Source organism: Lathamus discolor, chromosome 15, assembly GCF_037157495.1.
Source record: "Lathamus discolor isolate bLatDis1 chromosome 15, bLatDis1.hap1, whole genome shotgun sequence".
In the NCBI taxonomy this organism is placed as follows: Eukaryota; Metazoa; Chordata; class Aves; order Psittaciformes; family Psittacidae; genus Lathamus; species Lathamus discolor.
The window spans coordinates 8,882,547-8,910,197 of record NC_088898.1 but is presented as its reverse complement, the minus strand read 5'-3'; the positions used below and the strand labels follow the sequence as shown (position 1 = coordinate 8,910,197).

At 44.3% G+C, this 27,651-nt stretch overlaps 1 protein-coding gene across 1 annotated transcript; it reads right to left on the bottom strand.

Annotated features, from left to right (window-relative positions):
* Window positions 1-418: 418 nt before the first annotated feature.
* Window positions 419-15,046, bottom strand: TNFSF8 (TNF superfamily member 8). Its single transcript, XM_065695906.1, has 4 exons — window positions 14,852-15,046; window positions 7,742-7,787; window positions 1,347-1,418; window positions 419-816 (listed from the first exon to the last, which is right to left on the bottom strand). Exons 1-4 carry the CDS (start codon window positions 15,044-15,046, stop codon window positions 419-421), a joined length of 711 nt encoding a protein of 236 aa, XP_065551978.1.
* Window positions 15,047-27,651: the final 12,605 nt, after the last annotated feature.

The following is a 27,651-nucleotide window of genomic DNA, read 5'->3' as shown; positions in this document are numbered from 1 at the left end:
CCCAGATTACAAGCTTTGATTGTTAGTTTTTTGGTAAGTCCATGTCAAAATACTACTCCGTAAAATTCAGTTAAAAAGATTCCCCCATCTCCTGAGCACAGGCACCTTGCCAGTGGTCCAATAGCCAACAAGTCTCAATATTGTGTATTCTTCCATAATCTGGTTATGTTTTAACCTGAGTTTACACCGTATTGTTTTGAGGAACCATTGCCAGGTACGGTGGGTTATATGCTAGGTAGTCCAACAACAATCCAACCCCAAATCACACCAGAAGAATCTGTCAGGTGTGGGTTTTGCAGTGGTTTAGGGTTTGTTCTGGGATACTCACAAAGTTCCTAAAGGTGTTGCCTAATAAAAGCAGACTACACTTGTTCAGGGAAAGATCAATCTGGGCAGCAGTGGGAAGTCGGAGAGCTGCTCACATTTCATCACTGTACCTCAAGACCCCAAGAACGTTTTCATTGGGAAGAAAAATTTCGTTCAAGAATTTAGGATGGTTGAGTTTTACTGATACTCGGTCCTTCACCCTCAGGGGTGTCAAGTGGAGCTGGAACAAGGTCTTAAAAGTCTTTTTGTGGCACGTTTCGGAGGCGCACCACGTGGATAACGTTTGCCTGTTGACTTGGTCATTCACAAGGAGCTCTATCTTGAGGTCGGTGGGACTGTTTGACCAGCTAGGGAAATAAAAGTTCAAGTGGCAAAAGATCAAGTAGAGGCCTTGTTTCTTTATCACCAGCTCTTCTCTCTTGCACTGGATTTCTTCACAAATGCCCTTCTCAACCAAGCTCAGTTTTGAACTGTTTACGTGATTGAACACTAGAAAGGAAAGCAAACAAACTTTAAAATGAGCTGCTGAGCTCTACTGACCTGAATTCAGCCTTAGGTGGCCTGCAGCAGTGTGTTTCCTGATAAACAGGTACCTATTCAGTGGTTTTCCCATGGGAAGCTCCAAAAAAAGGCCCTGGCCAGACAACTGGGAGTTCACACATGGAAGAGGGGTGTTAGAGAGTTCCAAGGACACTCCCTTGGGAAACCCAGGGAGATTAAGTCAAAATGGCCTTCTGCGATACTTGAATGGAAATAACAGAGATGTACTCATGTGTTTGTGTGCAGAAGGTATCTACTTACCGATTTTTCCTTATCAAGTTAAAAACCAGAGTTTATGTGGCCAGACAGGGGCTTTACCCAAGACACCCACATTTCAGGAAAGCTAAGAATGTTTTTACTTATAAAATATCCATTTGGTCAAAAAGCCGCTTGCCACTGAACCCAGTTTGAATAGCAAACAGCCTGCTCTTCAACCACCTCTGCAACCTCTCCTTGCCAACACTGAACTCCCCACTGACCTCTCATGTACGCAGCCGCTCCCTTGGTCGGGACATTCTGCAGGATTCTTAAATAGTCTTCGGAGGTGTTCCCTGAGGGAAACAACAGATTAAGTGACCACTCCGGCTGGTTTTGTACTGTAAAACGCTGTCAGCATTTGGCATCTCATGTATTTGGGGCCTATAGGGATGCTGGGGAGGGACTCTTCGTCAGGGGCTGTAGTGACAGGACAAGGGGTAACGGGTTAAAACTGAAACAGGGGAAGTTTAGATTGGATATAAGGAGGAAATTCTTTCCTGTTAGGGTGGTGAGGCACTGGAATGGGTTGCCCAGGGAGGTTGTGAATGCTCCATCCCTGGCAGTGTTCAAGGCCAGGTTGGATGAAGCCTTGTGTGGGATGGTTTAGTGTGAGGTGTCCCTGCCCATGGCAGGGGGGTTGGAACTGGATGACCTTGAGGTCTTTTCCAACCCGAACTATTCTATGATTCTATTCTATTCTATGAAACAGGTTCTCACTGCGCTCCAAGATTGAGCAAGTCACATATCAAAGTCCCTTGGCTGTGCTGGAAATCCCCAAAGAAAAACCAAAGCCTACTTTCCTGATGTTAGTCATGTCAATGTAGTGTTGTAGTGATGTGGAGAGATGTCATAGGGTAGGAGAAAACCCTTCTGGCCCTTATTTCCAACTGAAGCTGTTAGGGTGGTAACGACAGTCTCTGGTCATGCATAGGCAGCACCCTGAGCTCGCTCCTACTACAAGTGTCCTGCAAGAAGGGATTCTACTTTGACAAAAACTCAGTGGCATTTAGAGAGTTTACCCTATAAAACAGAAAATCCCCCGCTGCTCAAGCAACCCTTGGGAGCTGCTGCCTTGCAGTGTCTCCTGAAGCAAGCAAAGTGCTGTACAAAGTGTACTGAAGCTGAGAAGGCAAAAACCTACAGTCTAAACACGAAATATCTACTTCTGAAGAACCCACCATCGTGGCACTTGTGACTAACAACCCACAGTTTCATTAGTGTTGCACTGGGACAATTCCAAGCTGGAAGAGACCAGATTTAGTTGCAGAAGGCCAAACTGCACTCGGATAGAGCTGCAAATCTGGAAGGGCTTGTTTGCTTCACCGGCTTTAGCCTGGTTTACTCCAGGGTAGCAAGGATGGGAGCAGCACCTGTATCACAGTAATTCCTACAAACAGCCTGGTGTAACCAGGAGCCCCATCAGTCCTGAGCTGTCTCGAGAGAGTCCTGGCATCACTCAAGACTCACCCCTCAATGAGATAGCTGCGCTTTGCATTTCCAAAGCTGTGCTTGCATTTATTGATGTCAGCAAATTTTGTGTGTGTGTGTTTAACGGATTTATTTGATGACATCAGCTGTGTTTCTGAGAAGGCAAGTTATGGGAAAAAATGGGTTTATAGCAACATTTCCGGCTCTCACTTTGCTAAGGCAGCTAAGAACTATTTTCTTGTTTTATTTCTCAAGTAGCAAAGTAGCATTTTGGCACCAGCCAGGAGAGACTGAAATTAATCCAGTTTCAGGCCTGATTGATGCATATATTCAATCACATCCTCTAATTTGCTTTGCACTAGTAATTGTAAATCTGAAGTAATCCCACTGAAGTCAATAGGATTATATGACTAAAAAAAAACCAAGACAAAGAGGAAAAGTAAAGCCACATTTAGAATGAAATACCAAGGAGACCTCACTGGTTTTGTTGTCTGACAGTGTAGATCAGGCTGCTTTAAGGAAGGAGTCTTAATAGGAAGCCATTTAGACTATTTTGCCCTAAAGAAAGTACCAGGAGATAATTCACTCTTGTCTTCTGACCCCTTTACCATAGGATGAGCATCCAGAGGGTGCAACTATGAGGAAAAGGCTCAGACTATTTCTGTGAGCTTAATGCAGCTTTTCCCTACTGAGCCAAAGGAGACTTTGAAATGGGACTCAGAGGAGCTGCAGCCTCACCTGCAGTGCAACACGGAAGGAGTCTCATCACAGAACCATGGAATGGACGGGGTTGAAGGGACCTTAAAGCTCATCCAGCTCCAACCCCTGCCACGGGCAGGGACCCCTTCCACTGGAGCAGCTTGCTCCAAGCCCCTGTGTCCAGCCTGGCCTTGAGCACTGCCAGGGATGGGGCAGCCACAGCTTCTCTGGGCACCCTGTGCCAGCGCCTCAGCACCCTCACAGGGAAGAGCTTCTGCCTAAGAGCTCAGCTCAGTCTCCCCTCAGGCAGGTTCAAGCCATTCCCCTTGGCCTGTCCCTACAGGCCCTTGTCCCAAGCCCCTCTCCAGGCTTTTTGTAGACAAACAAGAAATATCAAAACACAACAGGACTCTGTCTAGCCAGGAGGAACCCAAAGTCTATTGGACACGTGGACCTATGGGCTACTGCCAGCCAGGTGCAAGGTGATGTTGCACTCCTGATGCCTGATGCCACTATCCCTGTGATGCCTAGGGAAATTTCCTCACTGCCACAGTTTTCCCAACTTTCAGTTGAGTATAATGGGAGCACAGACCAAGGGCAGTGAAACCAGCAGCTGAAAGTGGCATGCCAGAGTGCAAAAACTTGCTACTCTGACATGGAAAGCCCCTCAAATGTGATTTCTGGAGCTTGTCCTAGTAGCTGTCATCTCTTACTATGGGATTCCTCTGCAGTATCTATGGCATTACAACCAGCTGGAGGCTGAGTGTGAGCAGGCACAAAAGCAGGACAAGAACCTGAACTTATTTTATGAAGTAAAGAATTATGGGCTGGCAACAAACAACTTTCAAGTCCTCCATACCCCCCATTGATTTAAGTGCTTGTAAAAATAGGCAAGATTATTTCATACATCTCTGTCAGCACGCTAGAACTAGCAGAACTTGCCTAATGTTATGTCTCAGCAGCAGCTGTAAGAAGTCCCTGTAGCTATCTTAAGCTCTCTCCTTCCAGTTCAGTGTCCTGTAAACAGCTGCTTGTTGGCACTGATGGACTGTGCCAGCTGAGTGATGCTGTCACATATGTACCAAGTGCCTTTGGTCCTTGAGAGCCCAAGCACTGTCACTGATCCTGTGCATTGAAATGAAGCTGAACTCACTGCCAATTTTACCTTCTTTCAAAAACCATAAACTTTAGAAGTATCCCTCTCTGTCCTCCAAATTTAGGGAGCACTCAGTACAATCTCATCACTGCACACCCCATACTGCAAAACATGTGGAGTTAAAAGCCAAAACTATTCAGGCTTCTGTAGCCTAAGGCTACATAATTTCATGAGCTGTTAATCTCTCCATATATATATTAATCTCTAACTTGCATTTTAATTATTGGAGAGATGGAAGATCTAACATTCTGCATCTTGTAGCAATACTGATAATCTCATTATGAATTAAGAAAGCAAACAGCCCCCTTTATGACTACCTGGAATCTGCCTAGCTGCAGTTTGCTCTGGATGCTGGCCTCAGAGATTGCCTGTGCTCTCTTTCTAGCATTTGCAAGCCCAGGCTTGGCAAAATGTTTCAAACTGAGAAACAGCTCGTCTGCCTTCACCTCAGAGCAGACGGAACCTCATACAGTTCCACATATACGCACACAAACACATACGTGTACTGAAGCCGAGAAGGCAAAAATCTCTACAGTCTAAACGTGAAATATCTACTTCTGAAGAACCCACCATCGTGGCACTTGGGACTAACAACCCACAGTTTCATTAGTGTTGCACTGGGACAATTCCAAGCTGGAAGAGACCAGATTTAGTTGCAGAAGGCCAAACCTCACTCGGATAGAGCTGCAAATCTGGAAGGGCTTGTTTGCTTCACTGGCTTTAGCCTGATTGACTCCAGGGTAGCAAGGACGGGAGCAGCACCTGCATTACAATAATACCTCAAAGCCAGAGTTTTATTTGAGAACCTATTTCCCATTGAAACTGTGAATGGGGTGTGGGGTTTCCTTTCCTGCTCTGCCCACCAGCTGCTAATGGATCTTACCACCAGAAAAAGATACCTATAAAGAGTGTGCGCCTATGTAGCTGCAGGGTTTTCCTTTTATAAATAAGATGATGTTTTGGTATTTTGTCTTTGCAGCTCAAAATAACAAGAAAAGGCATCAGGCCAGGATTACATTCATAGGGAAATGAGGCTTGGAGAAGACAGCAAGGAGTTGATGAAGGCTGAACCTCTCCAGATGTTGTCAGGTCATAAATTTCTCTGTGACTTAGATTTCCCTCTAAAAAATGAACCTAACAATAACACCTGTCTCGCCCATGTTAATGTATGATTTGATATTTATGAAACGTGGATGAGTTCCATCTCTCATCCAAATGTGGATGACAGAAATATTTTCCACAGCAAGAACATTTCACAAACGAAACTCATGATGAGTTTCAGTCTTTTCCCCTGCTGCTCAGGGACTCCACTGACAACAGCACAGAGGATCAGAGGAGGCTGCTGCCATTTTTCACACAGACATTTAATTGGGTGGTACCGCATCGTGCTTGGGGATACCTGCAAACCCATCCATTGAGGACCAACTGATGAGTCAGGAATGTAAACCTGTAAATCTGCTTTAGTGCCCACTGGCATTTAGCTATTCATACAACATAATCTCATTGGGGATCTAATGAAATCATTGTGGCTTTCCTGCTATAATATTACAGAAGTAACTCCAAGATGTAGCTGTGTTCGGACCACCGTCCCTTTGTGTTACAAAGCAATCTCTGCCTTAGTGAGCCCCGGCTGTTCCCACTAGCGCAGTCCTGCATCCCCCACTAACATCTTTGAGAGGTTTCACACCAGTAGGTACCAACACAGGGCTGGAACAAGGCTGAGCACCCAGCTGGCAACTCAGCAACACTAACTTTTTGCCAGCTTGCCAGTTTTTACAATGCAGGGCTTGGAAGCCCTGGTTTGAACAGGGTAGGTACAAAATACATCCAAACCACACCACCAGCATCTGGGCTGCCTGAGAGGCAGACCCAAATACAAATCTAAATCCACAGCAACTTCAGCCTCACCACAGTCCCCTGCATTATTTCTTATGCTTCTGTTTCTTCCTATTCCACAGCTGCTGGTTGGGACCTTGCAATGGTCGCTACAGCTGCCTGCTTAGAAGACAGCAAACAGTGCCTGGCAGCACATGGTAGAGCTTCCTGCTGAGGGAAAAGTACCTCAGTAAACTACCCACTGGGATCTATTAACCCATTAGCCCTGCTCCATACATTTTAAGAGGAAAATAAAAGGCCGTTGTAATTCCCTCACTCTTCAGTGCTCTTTTACCCTGCCAGAGCCATACAGTAAAGACTGATAGGCAGCGAGGGGGAGGCTGATAGAGCCCTTATACACATTGCAAACGGCTTTCAACTGTTCCTGCAACTCTTCCTGTCTTGTGGGGTTTCTCTGTCCGTTCCCTCTTTTGTCTCTCACTAATGGCATCATCTCAGATTTAACAGCTGCTTTCAGCACAAGAGGGTGTCTGTACTGATGTTGACCCGAAGACAGAAAGGTTTCTGGCTAATGAAAACAGCATCTTGCACATTCCTGGAAAAAACACATTCCTCCTGCCTGGCACCTGCCCGCTAGTGATGAGGAGAAAAAGCAATCGGCATAGGTTACCTAGTACAAAATACATACATATATACATATATATATATTTGTATGCATATTGCAATGCACTTTTGGATTAGTGAGATCATTCCTCCCTGCCCTGGGAATACAAGTATACCTGGTCAGTGCTTTGCTTTGAAAAACACTGACCTACAGATATAGCATCTCTGGCCCCTCCTCTGTCACTGACTAGACTCCACACCCCCAGCTTTCACTATCTCCTCCTAACTGGTGGTAAAACAGCCATGAAAACCAGCACAGTTCTGGTGGCATCTCTGAGTTTATGCTGGTTTAAAGAGAGAGGCTCTGCTCCCGGGTCCGCACCACCTTGCAGCGCTGGGGACTTTCCATCAACTCAGGGGACCAAGGGCAGAGAGGCTGATGCCTTGCAGCCCACTGGGTTTGCACAGGTCCTTTTTGGGCACCTTTTGGGATGCATTACAGTAAGGCTGTGTTCAGAAGCAGCTTTATTTCTGAGGAACTTTGCATACAAAATAAACCACTAAAAAACTTAAGAAAGACTTACAAGGTCGTAAGGGCCGATAGAAAGCAATATGTGCTTAGGATGTCCTAGGGAAAAGAAAATCCCTCCAGGTTACAGGAATTTTAAAACAGAAAAAATGATGGTCAGGCACGATGTGAAGTTCCCAGGAAGGACATGCAGGGACTACCTTGAGAGTTGTGAGCTATGAAAGAAGCCCAATACAGAAGAGTCTCAGATTAAAAGATTATCCGAGGCTGAATGGTTAAGATGTGAGTAATTGGCTTATTTGGGATGCTGGGCAATATTTGCCGTACAGATGAGACAGATCACATACACTGTTTAGGTGTCTTACCTGTCTTGAATGGTTTTGCGATGCCCTCTGTGGCAGGATCCACTGCCTGAAAGAGAAGCAAAGAAGGGGTAGTTATTCCATGAGTTACATCTATCTTCAAGTACAACCTTGCTTTAAAAGTGGATTGTAATAGCTTCTATTGCATGCCATGTAGGCAATACAGAGCCTGATGTGCAGGGAGCTGCTACAGAGCTTATGGCTTCTATAAAGTCTCACAGGTGAGTGAGGGATTCCTGTGGAGCAAACAGCTCTGGGAAGCTCTCTGACGATCCTCCAAAGATCACCCGCAGGCGTACCTCATCACAGCCCTTTTTTTCTAATGTAGAAAATCTACCTTTCTAACAGAGAAAGCAATTCTCTCAGTGCAGTTGGGTTTTTGAAGCCCTGAAAACCTCAGTCTGTGGTTTGCAAAGCTTGGAGAGAGCAGGACAGAATGGAACTTGTAACCCTAGAAAGTCAATATTTGCCCCAGGAAGCCAGTAGCTGGATGAAAGTAAAAGATGTAGAGCCCAAGGTGGGAGAGTGGTGGTGTTGTCCTGCTTCACCTCCCTCCTACTTCTTGCTGGGATGCAAACCCAGTGTTCAGAATAGGCAGTTGTCCTCAGTCAGAATGGCCTGAGAACATCTCAAGAAACAAGCTCCAAGTGAGAAATATGGTAGGCTTCATTTGTGGTCTTGCTTCTATCTCGTCACACCTCTCTGCCATCCAAACGTACAACCCTGAAACCTGTGCTTGCTTGCGTGCTACCACCACACAAGTGAAGTCACTGACAGCTTGTAAACACCCAGCAATTGCCCTCGGGGAACAAAGAAATTCTTCCAACAGGAAGAAAAGATACTGAGGAAAGATACTGAGAGTGCCTCAGTGCTTGAAACTCTGTCATATTCCTGCACTCGCTAACGCAGGCAGTCCCACGGTGATTTCAGTATCAGGGAGAGGTTTTTCCTCAGGCTAGCCTAAACCAGCTCCTTTTAGCTGGATACCAATTACCTGGGCTATTTGTGCAATCTAATAAGGCCAGGCCTTATTTAGCATGGAATCATAGAATCATATGATATCTGGAGTTAGAAGGGACCCTGAAGGATCACCGAGTCCAACTTTCTGCTCCTCACAGGACTACCTAAAATTAAGCTAAATGACTAAAAGCATTGTACAGATGTTCCCTGAGCTCTGACAAGCTTGGTGCTGTGAGCACTTTCCTGGGGAGCCTGTTTCAGTGATTGAACAGATGCTCAAGAAGAAGAAATTTGGGAAGCTGGTACCGGATTTAGCAGAACATTAATATCTCCTTAGAGAAATGAGGCATACCATGTATGTGGTGGGAGACAACTTCATAGTGGTTCATAAACACTACTTCTGTGTGTAAATAGGATAACACACAGAGAAGGAAGATGGTTGGACAGTGAGAGAAGTCAGATTGTGTGTGTTTGTGGTATTCAATGTTCTAGCCTTCCGTATTTAAGAATACCTTTAATTAGACATTGGCCTAATGTGGCTATGTTTTCAAGCATGGCTGAAGCATCAAGCTGCATCTGCTTCCAGCAAAACAACATTATCTTTTAGTCTAATACCAAAATGCTGTGTCCCGCAGACAGATGGCATAGGTGCTTCATGATGTGGGTATCTGTAATACGTGATTTGTTCATTTTCTCTCCCCACGCCCACGTACAACAGGGGAGAAGTTATTTGTCGAGACAATAATTCTCCAGGTTATCTTCCTAAACTGCGCAGGAAGGTCTTTGTGTTCAAAGAATAGGAACCTGAAGCTGTAGTTTGGAAAACCAGGCATTTCCAAGCTTTTTGGTCCTTTACATGCCATCCTCTCTTGCAAACTCTTATGGATCCTATGCACACATATCATCAAATGTGAAACTGAGAACAGATTCTGCTGAAAATGCTCCCAAGGAGCATCTCAGCTTCTGTCTTGGACTCTTGCACTGGGAAGGCCGTCTCACATGCGCTCAGGGCAAAGGGAAGCTTTGCTTCTCAATGCTATGTGCGAGCATGTCTGCCCTCTGCAGAGAGCTAAAGGCATTTCTGCATGGAGACGCTCTGTCCCCAAGTACATTATGCTAAATGAAAGCAGGCAGCAGAGAAGCGTTTGGTAAACTGATTGAACCATTATCATCAATGAGGTGTTCATCTTGCACCTCCCTTGGAGGTGGTCTGCAGGACATGGCTGATGGCTCGCAGCTTGCTTTGGAGTCAGGACAACAGAAACGAACTAATGTATTGTGTTCTCACCTGGGAAGTCTCCCAGGGGATGGAAACAGCAGATACTAATGCAATTTATTTTAGTGACAATTGAATAGATATTCAAATAGAGCTTTACAGATTGCTTTGAAATATTACTGGCACTACTTCTTCCTTTTCTGACAGCAGAAATATTACGTGTAATGCTGTGATTCGGAATGCAAAGAGGCACGCAGTAGGAGCTCAGAGAAATTCAATTCTACAGTGCCAGCTCAGGCAGAATGAATTTCACCCTGTCTGGAGTGAGCTGGGTGGGTGCTGCTGCTGAAGGATCTCAGTCTTTTCTCAGCAAGTAGCATAGTTTGAGTTTGCTTCGTTGGAGAAAATGATAATCAGGTGCCAGTGAAAGTAATTTCATTCTTCTTTTGCCTTATTTTACAAGAACTTTTCCCAGGCTGAGCCGGATTGGTGCTGCTAAAGGGATGTGTCCCGTGTTAGAACCCTGAATAGTCATTGAACCATTTAACGTACCGGAGTATGTATCTGCTTCTAGAAAGCCCAAGAAAACACACCTCCAAATCACAGCCCCCTAAAAACTGGCCTGGGGTCAGCGGAACAAGGTCCAGGGCTCTCCCAAGAGCATGTCCACTCAGCAGCTCTGTGGGAACAAGCTTTTTGGGCTGCTGCCCTCAAAGGAAGTTTTGCCACTTGAAGAAGAACCTCAAGGATCTCCTGTGTCTCTTGCTCAGCCTCCAACCATCATTACACATCTCTGGCTGAGGGGGAAGGCAGGAGGTGCATTTCAGGTGGTTGTCCAAGAGGCAAAGGTAGAAACTCGACACTGAAAATGCCAGGAAGTGGAGCACCGTCCCCACAGCTGATCTCATAACAAGTATCACATCACAGGAGGATGGAGACAGGAGGTGGCTGGTATGTTTTTGCAAGGAACAAGGGATGGGACAAGAGGAACCGGCCTCAAGCTGCACCAGGGCAGGTTTAGATGGAGCTGAGGAACAATTCCTTCCCCAAAGGGTGCTCAGGCATTGGAACAGGCTGCCCAGGGCAGGGCTGGAGTCACCGTCCCTGCAAGCGGTCACACACTGTGTAGATGAGGCATTTAGTGCCATGGGTTAGTGATGGCCTTGACAGTGCTGGGGAACAGTTTGACTTGATAGTCTTAAAGGTCTTTTCCAACCTCATTGATTCTATGAAACAGAGCCCTGTGTGAAATTCAGTTTTTCCAGTCCTGACAAACCCCGTTAAAGTCACCCCTCCATCCAGCAGGTGACTGTCACTGTACACAACACCGACAGCAAGCGTTGGAACAACGCATTTTCTTATCTGAAATGCCTCAGTGGTTTTCCTGTGGTGTTCAGCGAGTGGAAATCTGCTTTCGGGGCGATAGTTGGTGTCTGGGGTTTTTACCTTTTCCTTTTTGTCAGGGTTGCCCGACAGAGGGGGCCAATAGGCACCAAGTGCGTGACAAGGTTATCTTTGAGCAGGCATAAATCACTGATAGCATTGTTATCGTACTAGGTGCTATAGGTTGTATCGTGCTAGGTGCTGTAGGAGCAATTTCTGGTTACAGCAGTCCCACCGCTAAAAGGATTTGACATTTTTAACTCCAGCAGCCTTGAAAACTAGATCAGCAAATAGAAGTAACTGCACTGGCTCTTGGCGTTTGCCACCCTAGTGCCTTAATGGTGCTGAAAAGATTTGCCCATTCAGTTTGGAGGCTAAAAATATGAAGTCTACAAGATCCAGAGCAGTGATGGACTGTTCCAGATTACAGTCTTTGGACATTCACACAGAATTTGTCCATAGAGGTAGGCGGCTTAGGTGTCTGATACAGCATTCCTTGCAGTACCGTGTAAGATTTGCTGAGGTCTGTGAATCTTAAAACGGCATTTATCTAGCCCTTTCTGTCCCATAATTATTCACTGATTTTGCATCTATCCCTCTATATACACAAACATCTATAGAGGTATATATGTATAAATACATAGATGTGTGTATATACATACATGTATATATATTAAACATACATAGGTGTGTATATATACATACATGTATATGTATTTACACATATATAGATGTGTATATATATCCATAGATGCATATATATACCTATATCCAGCAGCAGTGAAATGCAGCAGGCAGAAGGGTGGATGTATTAGCATTGTCATAACAGTGTTAAGAAGTGAAGGCTACTGACCACCATAGAGTAGCTACTCTTATTCCAGAGAAAAACAGTCACTTGTGAAGGATCTAGACAAGTGAATGGCTCAAGGCAAAGGATTTCTGCAAGTGAAAACTGAAGAAAGTGACTGATTTAAGCACTGCACGTAGTTTCAAGAAACATAGTTTACTTCCCCAAAGTGATGCTTCCCAGGTCCGACACCAATGTGCTGTGCAACCCTTCTTGAAAACAAGGCGTAAAGGAAAGTTCTTGGCGTGTTGGAAAATGGGGTGTGTTTGTGAGGGTGGTAAAGTGTATTTTCAATGCTGTTCGATTCAGAGAAGCAGCTCTGGAATCATAGTTGCTTTTTTTGTTTTGGTCTTTCATGTTGGATTTCCTTTTATTTGGAGCACCCAGATATTGGATGAGGCCATTGCCTTGTTTCTACATGGTTTGATTTTCCCTTTCTAATGCATCATCCTTCATCTTGAACTAAGCAAGTGTAAAAGGAAGACAAGCAGTGCCTTGCATGTACCTGCAGTGGGGCTAGGAGACTGTATGAACTGCTTGCCACCAGAAGCTTTCTCTCAGTGCAGTGGTACCTGAAGCATGGGTCACAAGGGCCTGCATTGTCTCTAAAACCCATTAACCTAACACTCCTTTGAGCAGATGAAAAGTTGCTAGCTCAGCACAAGGAGGGCGTGAAGTTGCCACCATTGCCCCTGTGGTCAAGGACCACTCATAATCCAGCTGACAACATCTGGAGAGTAAAACAGATCTTCCCAAGAGGCTGATCACACATTAGAAGTTACAAAGAAAATTAAGCCAATTGATGATGTTCTAATCCCTACATCAGTAAGACTCAATGTCTGCAAGGCTCCGGGTGCAAGAACCACCCAGACTCCATATCCTGGAGCTGCTGAAGTCAATACTACACAATGCTCAGCCCAGCCACAACTGTATTTACCAAAGGAGTTTGTGCCTAGCCTTACACTGACATTGTGATCATGAGCTAAAGTAGTTTTGGAGTAAGCCCTCGAGTTTCTTGGGGAACCTGTCTCACAGAACCAACAGTTGCTCCCGGGTCTGGAAGTTTAAAACCAGTCACGGATGGAGAATGACTATGCTGGTTCAGAACCTGGGGTTCTTTCAGCTCCCTGAGAGCAAGAACTCAAGTTATGCTTTTACTGCCAAATTCCTCTCACAGTGCAAAATTGATGCTTGATTTTATTTGTGTTCCTCACACACCTCAGCTTCCTGCTTTCTCCTTCAGCCAAACTCATTACCAAGCAGCTGCAATAGTGTCATTACTCTTTTAAATGAAAAGCTTGACTCTTTCAGTAATATTGTTCCTCTGGCAACTATAGTGTAACTGTGTTTATCTTGATGGAGAGGTAATTTAATGCTTACTTTCACAATAAGTGCAAATGAAAGTCTCATTATATAGGGAAGCTTTGGCAATTCTGTAATTATCCAGCCTGTTATGTTAAAGATCTCCCTTAATGTCCCGCTATTTGTCACTTGAAAACCCCCACATCTCATTTTCACTGTGCCCAAACCGCTTCTCTTTTGGAAGAACACTGATTTCAGGTAAATGTCTCCTCTCAGGTGCAACAAAGAAATATCAGTCAGGCCTTCACGGTTTCATTTCTGGGTAATGTGCATTCAGAGGCACACAGATTGCACAGAGTTAATTTAGTAAGAGAGAACACCGAGCTGAAAGATCATATTTTGTTTTCTGTGGCCAACTTCCTCCAGCAACCCCACACTGGTGCTTTTACTCCATGAACAGTTGCGGTACTTTAGCACTTAGATATTTGCAGTAAGATTTCAAAGCCTGTAAACTGTCTAACCTGGCATTTCATCCCGGTGAAGTTCATGGCAATGTTCCTGGTACAATTAGAAATGAGCTTTTTATATTCACAACCACCTGCACCTCTTCCCTGGCTGTAGCTTCTCACTGATTCCTCATTCAACCCTAGGTGCACTTGAGAGCCGTTCTCTTCATTTTAAGAAGGAAAAGATGTCTGTAGGCAGAGGTAACAGCTGTTTTTGTGAGACCCTGTGAGATCTTGCCTCGCTTATATCCTCTGTCATCCTTTCTATAGCTTTAGTTTTGCATTAAAAATCCCACCCAAGAATGGGACTGACAAACAAAGAGCAGAAGGGAGCTACTTTGCTCACATCCACTGCCCTGGGTAGTTCAAGAGAGTTCTGCCACACCACAGACAGCATGGTGCATCCACACGGTGTCACACACAGAGATGTCTCTTGTTATACCCATTACTGAAATTCATCAGTATTTCAAAGGAATGCATGTAGAGTCTAGAAACCAGACCAGACCATCTCAGAAAGTGGTCGTTCTCCAAAGAACTGAACTGAGACACATGTAGAAAGAGGCAGCAAACACTGAGGCACTGCATCTTCTCTCCACCTCTTGTCCTAACTAGGCAGGATAGAGGGACTTGCATCTCAGAGTGCGAGTTTTCCACTTCCATTTACAGAAGAGGAATTGCATGCTAGAAATTAATGCTGCCCATGGAGAAAGGTTGAAAGTTCTTTTCTTTCCCTCTTTGTTTCATCTTTCCCCCTCTCCTAATTCATGTGGGTGCATTTATGGGAGGAGGCAGTGGCTGTTTTTCTGGCCACAGGATAATTTTGGGAAAGCACTACGGGTGAGGGGGGAAAAAGAGAAAGGGGGAGAAAGGGAGAATGAATAAAGTAAGAAATTTCTTACCATCCTCTGAACGACTAAGACCATGATGGTGGCTAATGCAAAGATGAGTAACGCAGCAAGGGTAGCGATGATGAAATACAAACACATTCTGTTAGTGGCTCCAAGCCTCCTTGAAACGGAGTCTTCCTTCACTTGCATGGCTGACTCATGCAAGTCCTTCGCCTGAAAAAGTGTTTGCTCTTGTGCCGAGCACATTCTTATATAGCTCTCAGGGTACTGCTCTGTATCTCCCCTTGATCAGATTCAAGTTGCAGCCCATCTCTTTTCCTGGCAGGATTTTCCCCCTTCATCCTGGCTCATGTGATCCGGAAAAAAACCTTCATCACTCGTAGTACAAAAAAAGGGGGACCTGGGGGCGTGAAGCAGGATGCAGCTGTGAAGAGGGGAAAAGGCTTCATGTTCTCGATCAAGGATTTCGCAGCGGCGTTCTCGGGTGCTGCATTGGAGGTTTCTGATGTCAGAGGGTGAACAGTTACCCAGATCTGCCGTCCCCCGCCCCACCGCTGGCTTTCTGTGAAACAGAGAGCTGTGCAAATCCTGTTTCATTTTCTACCCAGTGCAGCTCCAGTTCAGTACACTGAATCACCCCGGAGCTCTGCCTCTCTGTTGCACAGGGTGATCTCTTCTTATTCCCAGCAGCGTCCCAGAGCTGTGAGCTCCAGGGCTCTATGCTCAGAGGTAACCCAGGCTTTGAGTTTAGTGACTGGTGCCTGTGAAGGTCTGGAGATGTTGGGTGGGATTTTCTTTGAGGAATTTCATAGAAGTGTGTCAGGAAGATGTTTCTGAAGTAGGAAGCATTTTCTAGGCAGAGGCATAGGAAGAAAGCGGTCACATAAAAGTGGCTGAAAGCGATGATGTTAGGATGTGTCTGCAGAGGGTCTCTGTATTCACCTTCCTGCCCTGGCTTATTTGCAGCTAGTGAATTAACGCTCCTTTCTATCCTGTCCACAAACCTCTCCTCTGTCCTAGCCTGGGACTGTCACCCAGCCACTGGACTTCTCATAGAACTGAAATGAGATTGCTTTAACTGGAAACATGCCTACTTGTTTCCAGTATGGACGGAGCAGTCATTCCTAATCCTGCATTTTTGATGTGAGATGACTCCTCCCCTTCTGGCCAGTCAAACTTGAAAGGCAGTCCTGTTGTTTCTGAAAACTTCCACAGCAAGATGTGTGTCCTCTTTTGATTCATATCTGTGCAAACCAGTTTATTTGTATAACATGATCAAAATGACTGGGAGTATCATTTGTCTCAGCTATTCCAGCTTTGGTAATAAAAGGGAATCAAAGAGGCCAAACAGGATTTTAGCCATGGTTCACCTAGCTCAACATCTTACCTTCAGTAGAGAGTAACAAGGGATGCCTTTGGAAGAACATCAAAACAGAAAAATAGGTATTTGTTGGTGTAATTCTTCAGTTTCCTCTGATTTGGGCTTGTGGCATTGAAAACCAGAGGTAGTGCCTTCCTATTTTAGTCCGATTCTTCTTTACAACTCTGGCATTACAGGGTCCTGGAATTTTATTGTTATTACTGCTATCTTTAATAAAATCACAGCACTACAAAGTCTTCTATAGATTTTTAAAGTAGTGTTTTTCAGAGCATCTCTCATCACTGTGGAAACAGGCAAAATATATTCTGTGTGACTGCCTCACCACCCTCAAAGTAAAGAACTTCTTCCTTACACCTAACCTGAACTTCCCCTGTTTCAGTCTGAACCCATCACCCCTTGTCCTGTCACTCCAGTCCCTGATGAAGAGCCCCTCTCCAGCATCATTGAAGTTTCCCTTCAGACACTGGAAGCTGCTCTGAGGTTTCCACGCAGCTTCTCTTCTCCAGGCTGAACAGCCCCAATGTTCTCAGTCTGCCTCCATACGGGAGGTGCTCCAGCCACTGATCATCCTCGTGGCCTCCTCTGGACTTGCTTCAACAGTTCCATGTGCTTTTTATGTTGTTGCTCCCAGAACCGCACAGAGTGCTGCAAGTGAGGTCTCATAAGAGCAGAGTAGAGGGATAGGATCAACTACTTCGACCTGCTGGTCACGCTCCTTTTGATGCAGCCCAGGATACGGTTGGTTTCTGGGCTGCAAGCACATACTGCTGAGTCATGTTCATTTTCTCATTGACCAACACACCCAATTGAAAACCCATCCACGCAGTCAACGGAAATTCAACCTTGACTGAAGTGTGTGAGACCTGAAAACCTTTCTGAAAGACATTAATGGCCAGTTCCTCAGAGATGTGTAGGTACCAGCTGCCACCATGGTGTGAAGTGCAGGAATGAAGTTTTGGAAGTTTCTGTTTTTATCCTCGATGGGAACTGGGTCCATTTCTCATCAAAGCCATCATTCATGTTTACATGCATTAGTTTGCTACCAGAACCTCATCCTTAACTTTTCAAGACCTTAGAGAGCTCAAAGAAGATGCACCATTTTATTTTATTACAACAAGTGATTTGTAGTCCCCTCCTGCTTAAGGGTCTTATCTAGAAAGTTGCCTTGAGCTTATCTTCAAAGAGAGACCCCATTAAATAGAGGTTTATTTAACTTCAGCTGAGTCGCACCTGATCGCTCACATATAAACACGTGAGCTCATGCAGACACTTGTAAATCATTTTTGGAAGTTGACATGGAAATGCAAAATCAGTAAAATGAAGTTACTGCAAAAAACCATTAGCACTCAAAGCATAAATCACCTTGTTGTTGGAGGCTTTTAAGTTCCCTCAGATGAATCACTCTCCTATTGCACTTCAGCATGATGTTGGTACTCCACATCTCAGCCCAAAACAAGGGAGGTGGGTGTCTGGGCCAGAGCTGACAACATTGTTTGTTTTAAATTGCATTTATTAGAATGCATTCTAATGTGGTGCTAATCCAAGGTTGGTCACAGAAGGAAGTAAATAACATTTCAATATCACACTCCTAACACTGTTGTGATGATGTCTGCCACCACAAAGCAGTCTTTTGAGATGCTGTGTATCTCCCATCCAGGCCTTCTGCTCCTGCAACATATTCGAAAGTTTCCACAAATAGCAACGTTCTTTTTTCATTTTGTTTCTCAAATAAAATTATTGAATAAAAATAGATATCATATGGGAGCAAAACAAGAAAAAAGGAAAGCTTACCACTGCCGCTGCACTGTATTATCTCCTTGGGAAGCTAATAGCATTTATTCATGCTGTGCAACCGTCTTCCTTGTTCGAAAGAATTATATCAGTCAGCCTTGTAAGTCAATAGAAAAACAGGTATGTTAAATTAGCTGAAAATAGGGAGAAAACCACCTTTTGTTACTGTGGGTGATATGCACCATCCATCTCTTTCGAAGAACAGGTAGAAACAGGAGATATTAGGGTAGATAATAAAATGCAATATTAAAGCAGTACAAATAGAACAGTTATGAAAGTGCAGTAACTTCCACAGATGTGTCAGAGAGTGCTTTTGCTCAGTAGGAGTTGTTGTCTGCCCAAACAGTAACGGTTCTACCCATGCAGCATCCTTCTCAAAGCAGGGAGCTTTGCTGGTAAGAGTCAATCCAAATAGAAAAGCTCTTTTCTGGGTATTAAAGCCCTTCGTATTCTGATTAATGACTTGGGAGTAGGATGAAGAAGATGACGCATGAATCACAAAGCTGGGAGAAATGGGATCATTAAATAACTTTAATAATAAAGCAGTTATTCATATTATTTTTTAGGCACATCCAGAGATTTCAGATACCTGAAATTCCACTTATTCTATTTTCATAATAATCTCATAATTTCTTGAAAACCAGGCTATTTCTGGGTGGTTCAAGCAGCATAATAAAAAATAGAGCCACATAGAAGCATATTCAGACTCTGGTGCCTACTTTGGGATCTACAATCAAAAAAAGAGGATTATATCAATTTCAAATTCATTAAGAGAGAGAAAAGGGGCATTTGCTCATCTGAATATGGTTCTTGAAGTCTCTGGACACAGCTGAATATCTTGGCAAATCCGTGAGGTGGTTTTGGGTCAGCAGGAGCAAGTTCTAATAAATGGATTTGGCTAGCAGCAAAAAATAACCATGAGCATTGAAACCCAGTGAAAGGAAGGGAATGGCTCCGTTTCATTGTGCTGGGCTTTGGATGAACATTGCAGAGAGCACACCAGGACCATGTGCTGTGTGAAGGGGAAGACACACCGAATCCAGCTGTATCCAGGTATAGCCAGGGTTGGCAGAGAAATGCAGCAGGGTGAGCAAGGTTCAATCCTGAAAAGGATGTTACACTTAATGGGTGTAGGAGATTTGCATGCTGTAAATCTGAAAGGGGCCTTCAGATTGTCCGATCTGACTTGCTATGCAGGAAAAGGGCCTATGTTTTGACCCAGAAAACCTCGAAAATTATAATGGTGATAAGCCAGGCAAAGAAACATCAGGTAGGGTCCAAGCTGTGGGACAGGATCAGACTCGAGCAGCATTCTGCATCTGTGTGTGGCCCTCCCATCCCATCTAAGGAAGAGTGTGAGGCATGGGTGGATGCAGATGAGCAATAGTGTTGGAAAGGATGACAGTGCCTCTTAAACGGAAAGGGGAACTCAGTTGTCTTTGGAGACATAGATATAGGGGCATTGTTCTGTAAACGTTAGGCTGTAATAATAAGGGGTTTCCTGTGTGTGGATATGAAACTTTTAATAACTGGCCATAATAAGAAGTGGAATCCTGAACTAAAGACTAGTTGGTCTGATATATGTCAAAAGCTTCAAGGTTATTTGTGTTCCCTGTGCATAAGAAGTGTGTTGAACTTTCAGGGTTGGGACACCTTCAAGCAGTAGCTTCTTTCTAGTCTCCCACAACCATAGTTAAAGACAAAAATCACCATAAAAGCACTGCAAGTTCCCTCCTTGGAGCTGGGTAGCACTTGGCTGCAATCAGCATCTCTAAACAGAGCTGTTTAGATCCCAGCCCTATGCAATTCGTGGTTGCACTGATCTGCAGTTGTGCAAACATACAGCTCAGGATGGGCATTTTTCTGCAGTGAATTTTCAGAGCTGCTTGGCTTCTCACAAGCTTTATTCACTGAAACGGGGCAAGATCTTCATAAACGTGTTGGATGGATTCTTTCTCAGCTCCCCAGACCAATTCTAAGGCAGGCATCCCTGTTAGCTAGACTGTGCTTTCTTGGCAAGTGATTCAGTCTAGCTTAAAATAATTGAGTCAAGTGGAGTGAATGAGTTTGGTAATGTTTGTGTTCCCAGCCTATGTTATAGAAACAGACAATTTGCTTGGTCTAGATATCTTTCAGATAGCTGAAGGCAGGGAAGTGACTGGGCATGCTTGTGATTTATGGCCCTCATTAGCAGGCAGAGGGCTGGGAGACTGATCACTGTTATTCATGGGAAGAATCACACCCACCTTGTATATCACCCTTTTGAGGGTAGCAGCCACCAAATAAGCATAACACACCATGTCTGTGAGTGAAACTATATAAGGCCATCATCAATAAGAGATGATCCAGGGATTGAGAGCTATCTTATTTTGGTGCATCCAGGAGGAGTGGTAACAGTGGGATAAGGAAATCGAGGCATCACTGCATCACAGCAGCTGTGACTGCCAGGGCACGATCACCTCTGGAAAAACTGGCTATTCGTTTACATAAGCCAGATAAGATGTAGAAGTGACAGGAGAATGAAAAAGCAAAATCTATATAATCAGGCTTGAGTGACAGTTCTTTTTTGTCCTTAAGAACAAAACTGTCTGGAAAAATGCTGTACCTGCCAGCATTTTCACTAGAACAGTTACTCTAAAAACGCACAAAGCTTATATCAAAGCTGGATTTCTTATCCAGAAGAAGGACTTGTTCACCATGGATCCTGTTTTGTTTGCTCTCCGTGGAATTAAATTGGGTGTTTCTGTCTTGAATTCCAATCACAGAGTCCCCATTGATATTCATATCATTTCTACTTCAGCTTCTCTTGAATTAATGTAACCCAGGAATCCTAGCAATGTCAGTCTCAATTTATGCAAACTGATAAATTTTATCTTGTCTGTTCTTGAATCCCACCCCCACAATTTCCTTTATATCTTTCTTTGATGCCTTTGTTCAGATGTCTTAGTACCTTCATGGGCATACAACACACAGCAGGTTTTCCTGTTGGAAAATCAGGTTTTTCACCCTACATAGAAGAGTTGGACACTGAGATGCCCAAACGACAATCAAAAGAAACCACCAACTATGTAGCAAATAGCAAGGGGTGTTCCAGCAATCTCCATACTTTTTCCTTAGATTCCTTTTAGATTCCTTAGATTTCCTTTTTCCTTTCTCCATACTTTTTCCTTAGATTTTTCCATGATGGAGGCCTGCCAGCCAATGTGTGGATTTCTAGCTTATTTGGGCAAAGCAGAAAGAATGCCAGAAGGCAAGCATTAGATGCCTTCAAAGATGGGTATCTACACAAGAAGTTGACAACTCACAAATAGCCAAAGAGTCATGTGGTCTATCGTTTAACGAGTCAGCAGCCAACACCATCCAAAACAACTCAAAGTGGTGCTAAACTCAGCAAACCTGACTTGCGGTTTCACCCTTTTTCCTTCTTTTAAGCTATATGGATTCATGCGCCCTACATTTCGTTCTCAGTTTCAGGTATGAATGAATTCAAAATCTCTGGGTGAAATTCAGCTAGAAGAAACTACCTACTTTGGGCTAGTTTCAGTCCAAACCTAAGCAAAACCACAGAATTGCTCATGGTTTCCAGACCAAACCATACATTTCCCCTTGTTTTTTGGGGTTTCATTATGAAAGTTTCATGGAGTCTGAAAAAAAAGATAAGCGTGAAGTTTAAGCACTGTGAATTGCTATCTATGCACTTTTATATAACTGGGAATATAATGGTTGACAACATCAGTCTTGGCTATCAGATACTTGGTTGCACTGAGATATATCTCTGCACTGTGTGAATCCCCAGTTTGTTTTATGTGAAAATAGATTGGTTTATTGCCCTTGAGCTTTGGGCTTGGTTTTGGCCTTTGTATTGGTTGTGTTAGTATAGTTTCAGCCTGGAATATATACCCAGAAGATGAAAACCAAGGATTTTCTTTGTCATGGGGAGAAATTGTGGTGCAGGCATGGCATACACAAGTCTACAACTTTTATTTCTCAGGGTTTAAAGAGATTGGGAAAATACTGAGACTCTAGTCTTGTTCTCATTGATTAAAGGTGGCTTATGCCCTAGAGAATAGAGTTTGGATCATTTCTAAGTCAGGACAGGGAGCTCATCAAGCACTTGGTAGCTCAGGCTGTGCAAGGGCTGTGCACATAAAAGATAGCTTCAGCCTTGAATTCATGACAGTCAAATAGTAGATAAATTAAAATAGGAGATGAAGAATGGGTAGCACTGCAGACATATTATGCTGTGGACAGTTTGTCTCGAATCTTAATGCATTTTTAGTGATATATAAGCAAATATGTGTATTTATGCTGGATACATTACCAAAGGCTGTGTCTCACCTACTGAGCCAATTCTGTCACCCAGGATACATCAGTACTGATTCTCTTGCTGAATTCCTTAGAAATTACCTTATTGAGCACTACTGAACCAAGAAATTCAAATAGACTGGAAGATTTAATTTTGAAAGACAGCTAGCTTTCATTTCAAAGACTTCAAGTCATGATGGACCTGCCATTTCCTTCAAGGTGTCATGGTAATGTTTAACTAACTTCAGTCTCATGGATTTACTTTTCTTTTCTATTGGACTGCCAGAGAATCAGACAGAAAGATGGAAAAGTGGAAAGCCTTGTGTTGGTTTTTTTTTTCACCTCATCTGTCATTAACTCATTTCCACTAGTCAGAACTTTTCTTTCCTTAAATCATATGGAAGCAGGTTCAAATTTTTCTTTTTTCCTCAGTTTGAATGAATAAATAAAGTAATAAAATAAATGAAATAATATATAATAATAATAATAATAAAAAACCATATAAATAAATGAAATAATATATAATATAATAAAATAATATATAATATACATATAACACAATAATAAGAACCAAAATAATAGTACTAATGTTAATAAATGAACAAAATAGCTCAGATTTCTCATGTTAAAGTTATTTTCTAGAGCCCAAATCATTTCCTTCCCCTGCCACTGCTATGGTTTAACAGGGAAAATGTTCAGCAGAGGATGTTTCTCAGAACATGCAGGATGGGAAACTGCAAAGTGCAGCCTCAAACAGTGCTTTGAATGAATAGAAACACAGAAAACAATAGAAAGTTAGAGGCACCCACTCAGATGCAATAGTGTCTTATTGCTCTGTGGCCTATGTCAAGCGTACTGAGGCAGTTTCAGGATGTGTCTCGACAGGCTGGTTTGTTTTGTTTTGCTTTGCCTGTTTTCTAGACAAGGTTGTCCTGTGGGTAAAACTCAGACTGAAAGGAAATCAGGTCTCAGGTCTGGTCTCTGCCACAGCCATCCTGCCCGTCCAGTGCCACGGCACCTGCTGTGTCCCACTTTCCCTGCAGCTCCGTGAGGGAAGCAGCACACTCACCCGGGTGGGAGCTGTGTGGACATACGGCCTCACCATCTGTCAGCATCCCTTGAAAGTGGAGGGTAATTTTAGATGAGACAATAATGACTTTGCCTAGAGTTCCTTAGGCCAAAGCTCTAGAGAAGAGGGTGGGAGGGAAGTGGTTGACTGCTCTTCAAGGGAAGCCACCAACCCTTGCTCTGCACTTGTTTGCTGCTTCTGTTAATGCTTTGGGAAGAGAAATGTTTGAAGCCAGCACTGAGCAAAAGGACCCTCTAATGCCTTTGGATCTATTGCAAAATACTTGAACCTCAGGGCTCAATATACTTTTTCCACCCCAGAGCTCAAAACCTTTGACAAGAAAGGTCTACCTGATTTCTATCATTTTACAGGCAGACAACGTGGAGCAGAGGATGGAGAAAGCAGAGACCCTGCTTCTTTCCAAAGCCTTTGCCAGACGCACTACACAAGTGAGATCCATGCAGCTGCAGTGGGTTTCTACCATGAACTTAAACAGTTTTCAGAAGCATCATGGGCAACGAAAAGCTCCATGAGCCCTTGTGTCAGTGGGTTTTTGCTGTCATGCTGGCTGAGCCTGAGCAGCCCTTTCACATGTAGCCACGCAAGGCAAGGAATGAGGGAAGGAGTGAGGTGAAGATAATGGGAAAGAGGAGGTGGTGGTGTAGGTTGTGAGTGAAGATGAAACAGCTTTGACACGAGCAGAGGAAACTTCACATTTGGAATTTCAAAAAACCAACTCAACATTTCTGACGCAGCAGATAAACATCTGCCTGTTTTATTACTAGGAATCATGTTTTTTTTTCTGCTTATAAATAGAAAAAGCCTGTTAGTTCATGTTATTTCCTCTGGGGCTTTTTAGGGGGATTGATACATGTGGGTGGTAAACAGCTCGCAAAGTAGTTTTTGTTAGTATTAATCAATATGAACTGCAGGAGGGCAGGAGCTGGGCTGTGACGTACCAGGTATAGGTTAGCCACAACCCAAATATAGGTCTTCCACCCATCTAGGGTGAAGGAGGGACAGCACAGCCAAGCCACTATTCTGTGGCTGTGTTTATCGTTGCTTTGCTATGCTATCAACACTCCTATAAGTGTTTTTGTTGCCAAAAAGCAGATTAGGCAAAGACACAAAGACCCTAAAGTCTAAAAAACTAGCAACGAGACATAAAAGCAGCAATAAGCAGCTAGACAAGCTTATCAGTGCACTTATTTAAGGAAGCCTTTTAGCCTTGACGGAGCCTTGCTTGTGTCGTGGTAACAGCTAGCAATGGAAACACACAGTATTGGTTGCTCTCAAAGCTGTCTTGTGCAGCCTGAACAGGAGATGCAAAGTCTGATAGGAAGCAAAAGCTCGGAGCATTGGTTTTCTTAACTTTAAGGCTCTGCCTTCCAGCCTAAAAGTGCATGAACTGCCCTTGCTTGCCTGGAACAGCCCAGAGGTGGGCAGCAAAGCTCCTAAGTGCTGGTTCATCAAGGATGGTGCTGCAGGGAGCAGGTCTGGCTTTGGGGAGATGGAAAGGGAGGACCAGCAAGAGCAGAGACTCTGAGATGGGGCTTCTGGGGGACCCACAGCATTTCTGCATCCCCAGGTGTGCTCCAGGTATGGGGGAGAGTCTCAGCAAGTGGTTGCTGGTAGGCAGATTGATCCTGCCCCTCTGCTCTGCTCTTGTGAGACCTCACCTGGAGCATTGTGTGCAGTTCTGGTGTCCTCAACATAAAGAGGACATGGAACTGCTGGAACAAGTCCAGAGGAGGCCACGAGGATGATCAGGGGGTGGTGCACCTCCTGTATGAAGATAGGCTGAGAAAGTTGGGGCTGTTCAGCCTGGAGAAGAGAAGGCTGCATGGAGACTTCCAGCATAGCAGCCTTCCAGTATCTGAAGGGGGGCTATAGGGATGCTGGGGAGGGACTCTTCATTAGCGACTGTAGTGACAGGGCAAGGGGTAATGGGTTAAAACTTAAACAGGGGAAGTTTAGATTAGATATAAGGAGGAATTTCTTCACTGTAAGGGTGGTGAGGCACTGGAATGGGTTGCCCAGGGAGGTTGTGAGTGCTCCATCCCTGGCAGTGTTCAAGGCCAGGTTGGGCAGAGCCTTGGGTGACCTGGTTTAGTGAGAGGTGTCCCTGCCCATGGCAAGGGTGTTGGAACTAGATGATCTTAAGGTCCTTTCCAACCCTAACTACTCTGTGATTCTGTATGTGCCAGTATGTTCACCAAACACAAGGTAACCTTAATCCTATGGGTGCCGTGGCATATTTGGGGTTTACTGTGGATATTCTTCAAGGCCAGGTTAGACAGAGCCTTGGGTGACATGGTCTAACGTAAGTTGTCCCTGTCCGTGGCAGGGGGTTAGAACTGGATGATCTTAAGGTCCTTTCCAATTCAAACCATTCTGTGATTCTATGAATCTGTGTTATCTAGCCAGTGCAGTCTTAAGAGTCACCTTCAGACCAACCTGAACCATCATACTGCAGGTCATACTGTACAGTCATACTGCAGGTCTATGTCAGTTCCCACCTCGGAGCTCTGGTCTTTTGAGTCCAAAATGGCATGCAGATAGTTGGAAATATCCCAGTGGATTCCCCTCCTCTCAAAACTACTGTTTCTTTAAAAGCAAAACCATTTTTCAGAAAGATAGCCATTCTGATACAACTTTCCAGAAAACAAAAACAATCCTTACACTTCAGCAAGATTGAAAGCCACAAGTTCATCAATTTGGTACTATTTTTCTATTAAAATGATATTTTGTTTTGGAACACTCGGTATGATTTTATTTATTCAATGTATTTATTCAACTTGAAACTATGGGGGAAAATAGCCTTTTGATCTCCATTTGCTACACTTTGGGGTGGAAAAAGGGACTTTCTAGGATTACTTTTGTTTCCTGATAAAAGTTAGTGTTCAATGGCAGCATTACAACCCAGACACAGAAGCCAGTTCCTGACGTAATATTTGCATGACCAGTGGCTCTCCAGTGACAGCAAACCCTGTCAGCACTTTCATTCAGTAATTCAGGAAGGTTTCCCTTGCTGCCAATCTGATGAATTTCATAATGCTTTGAAAAGTGATTGATTTACTTTGCTTCACAAAGAGGCACCTCTGCAATAAGGATTAGATGGTGGTGCATAAAGACATGGGAAGAAAGGTCAGGGCCTCGCAGGCAGGTAAAGTAGGTAGAATATATGAAAAGCTGGAGAAGTAAGGAGCTGTAGATAGGTGAGGGATTAGTTGGTTGAAAGATTGTGTGTCCATGGGGATGGACAGGATGCTCTTCACGAAGTCGAGTCTGCCATGGCATGGCTTAGAGCAGGGATCCATACTTCTGCCATGACTACATCTCACTTGGGAACACCATCAAGTGCCCTGGAAACGCAGTATAGGGCCACCTAAGGGTCATGAATATTCGCAATGCAGGCATGCAGATGATCTGCTGCAATGTCAGTAACTGTATTAAAGCAACAAGAGACTGGGCTGCCTTGCTAGCAAAGAAGAAGCTTTCAGTCCTTCTTGATGAAGCACTTGAGGGTGACAGAGGGCTGGAGGAGGTTGCTGGGGAGATGATAGGATAGCCATGAGGTGCCATGATGAATGTCAAAGCAAGGGAGTGGGGGCTGGACTAGATGGCCTTTCTAGGTCCCTTGCAACCCAAACTACTCTATGATTCTATGAAGAGACTGTGTGGATATGGTCCAGAACTGGGCAGGATATTCACACATATGACTGCAGGACTGAAGAGGAACTGAGAATAAGAGATGAATGGGGTAAAGGCAGCGTAGTGGGGACAGCAGAACCTGTGCCGGGGTGATGCACAGGCATTGGACAGGACAACCTGTGGTGAGTCACTATGTGGGCAGAGGATGTGGTACATGGCTCAGAGGAGCGGGGAAGACCCAGCCCCAGCGCTGCTGCTCACCCCTCCTCTGGAGAAGAGTAAGCAGCAGCGTGGGGAGATGGCTGAGGGCACATCTTGGGCAGACTTCATGGGATATGGGCACACTCATCTCTGCAGGCAACTGGGGATGGAGGCAGGCAGAGGTCAGGCAGCTCGTCCAGTGAGCACTCCAGCAGAGCAGCAGACTGACACAGGTGACTGTGCTTTATTTCATGGGGAAATTTTGGGTTTGGGAACCATTTTTCTTATTAAAACAAGATGTTTGGACACTGGCTCTCCACACGAAGGGAAGACTTGTTACCTCTTTTATAACGTTAAAATCTAAATGTTTATCCTGACAGCTGTGTAACAGAAGGGAAGTAAGTCATGTGGAAAGCAAAATGACAGAGCACATGATGGACCCACAAATCA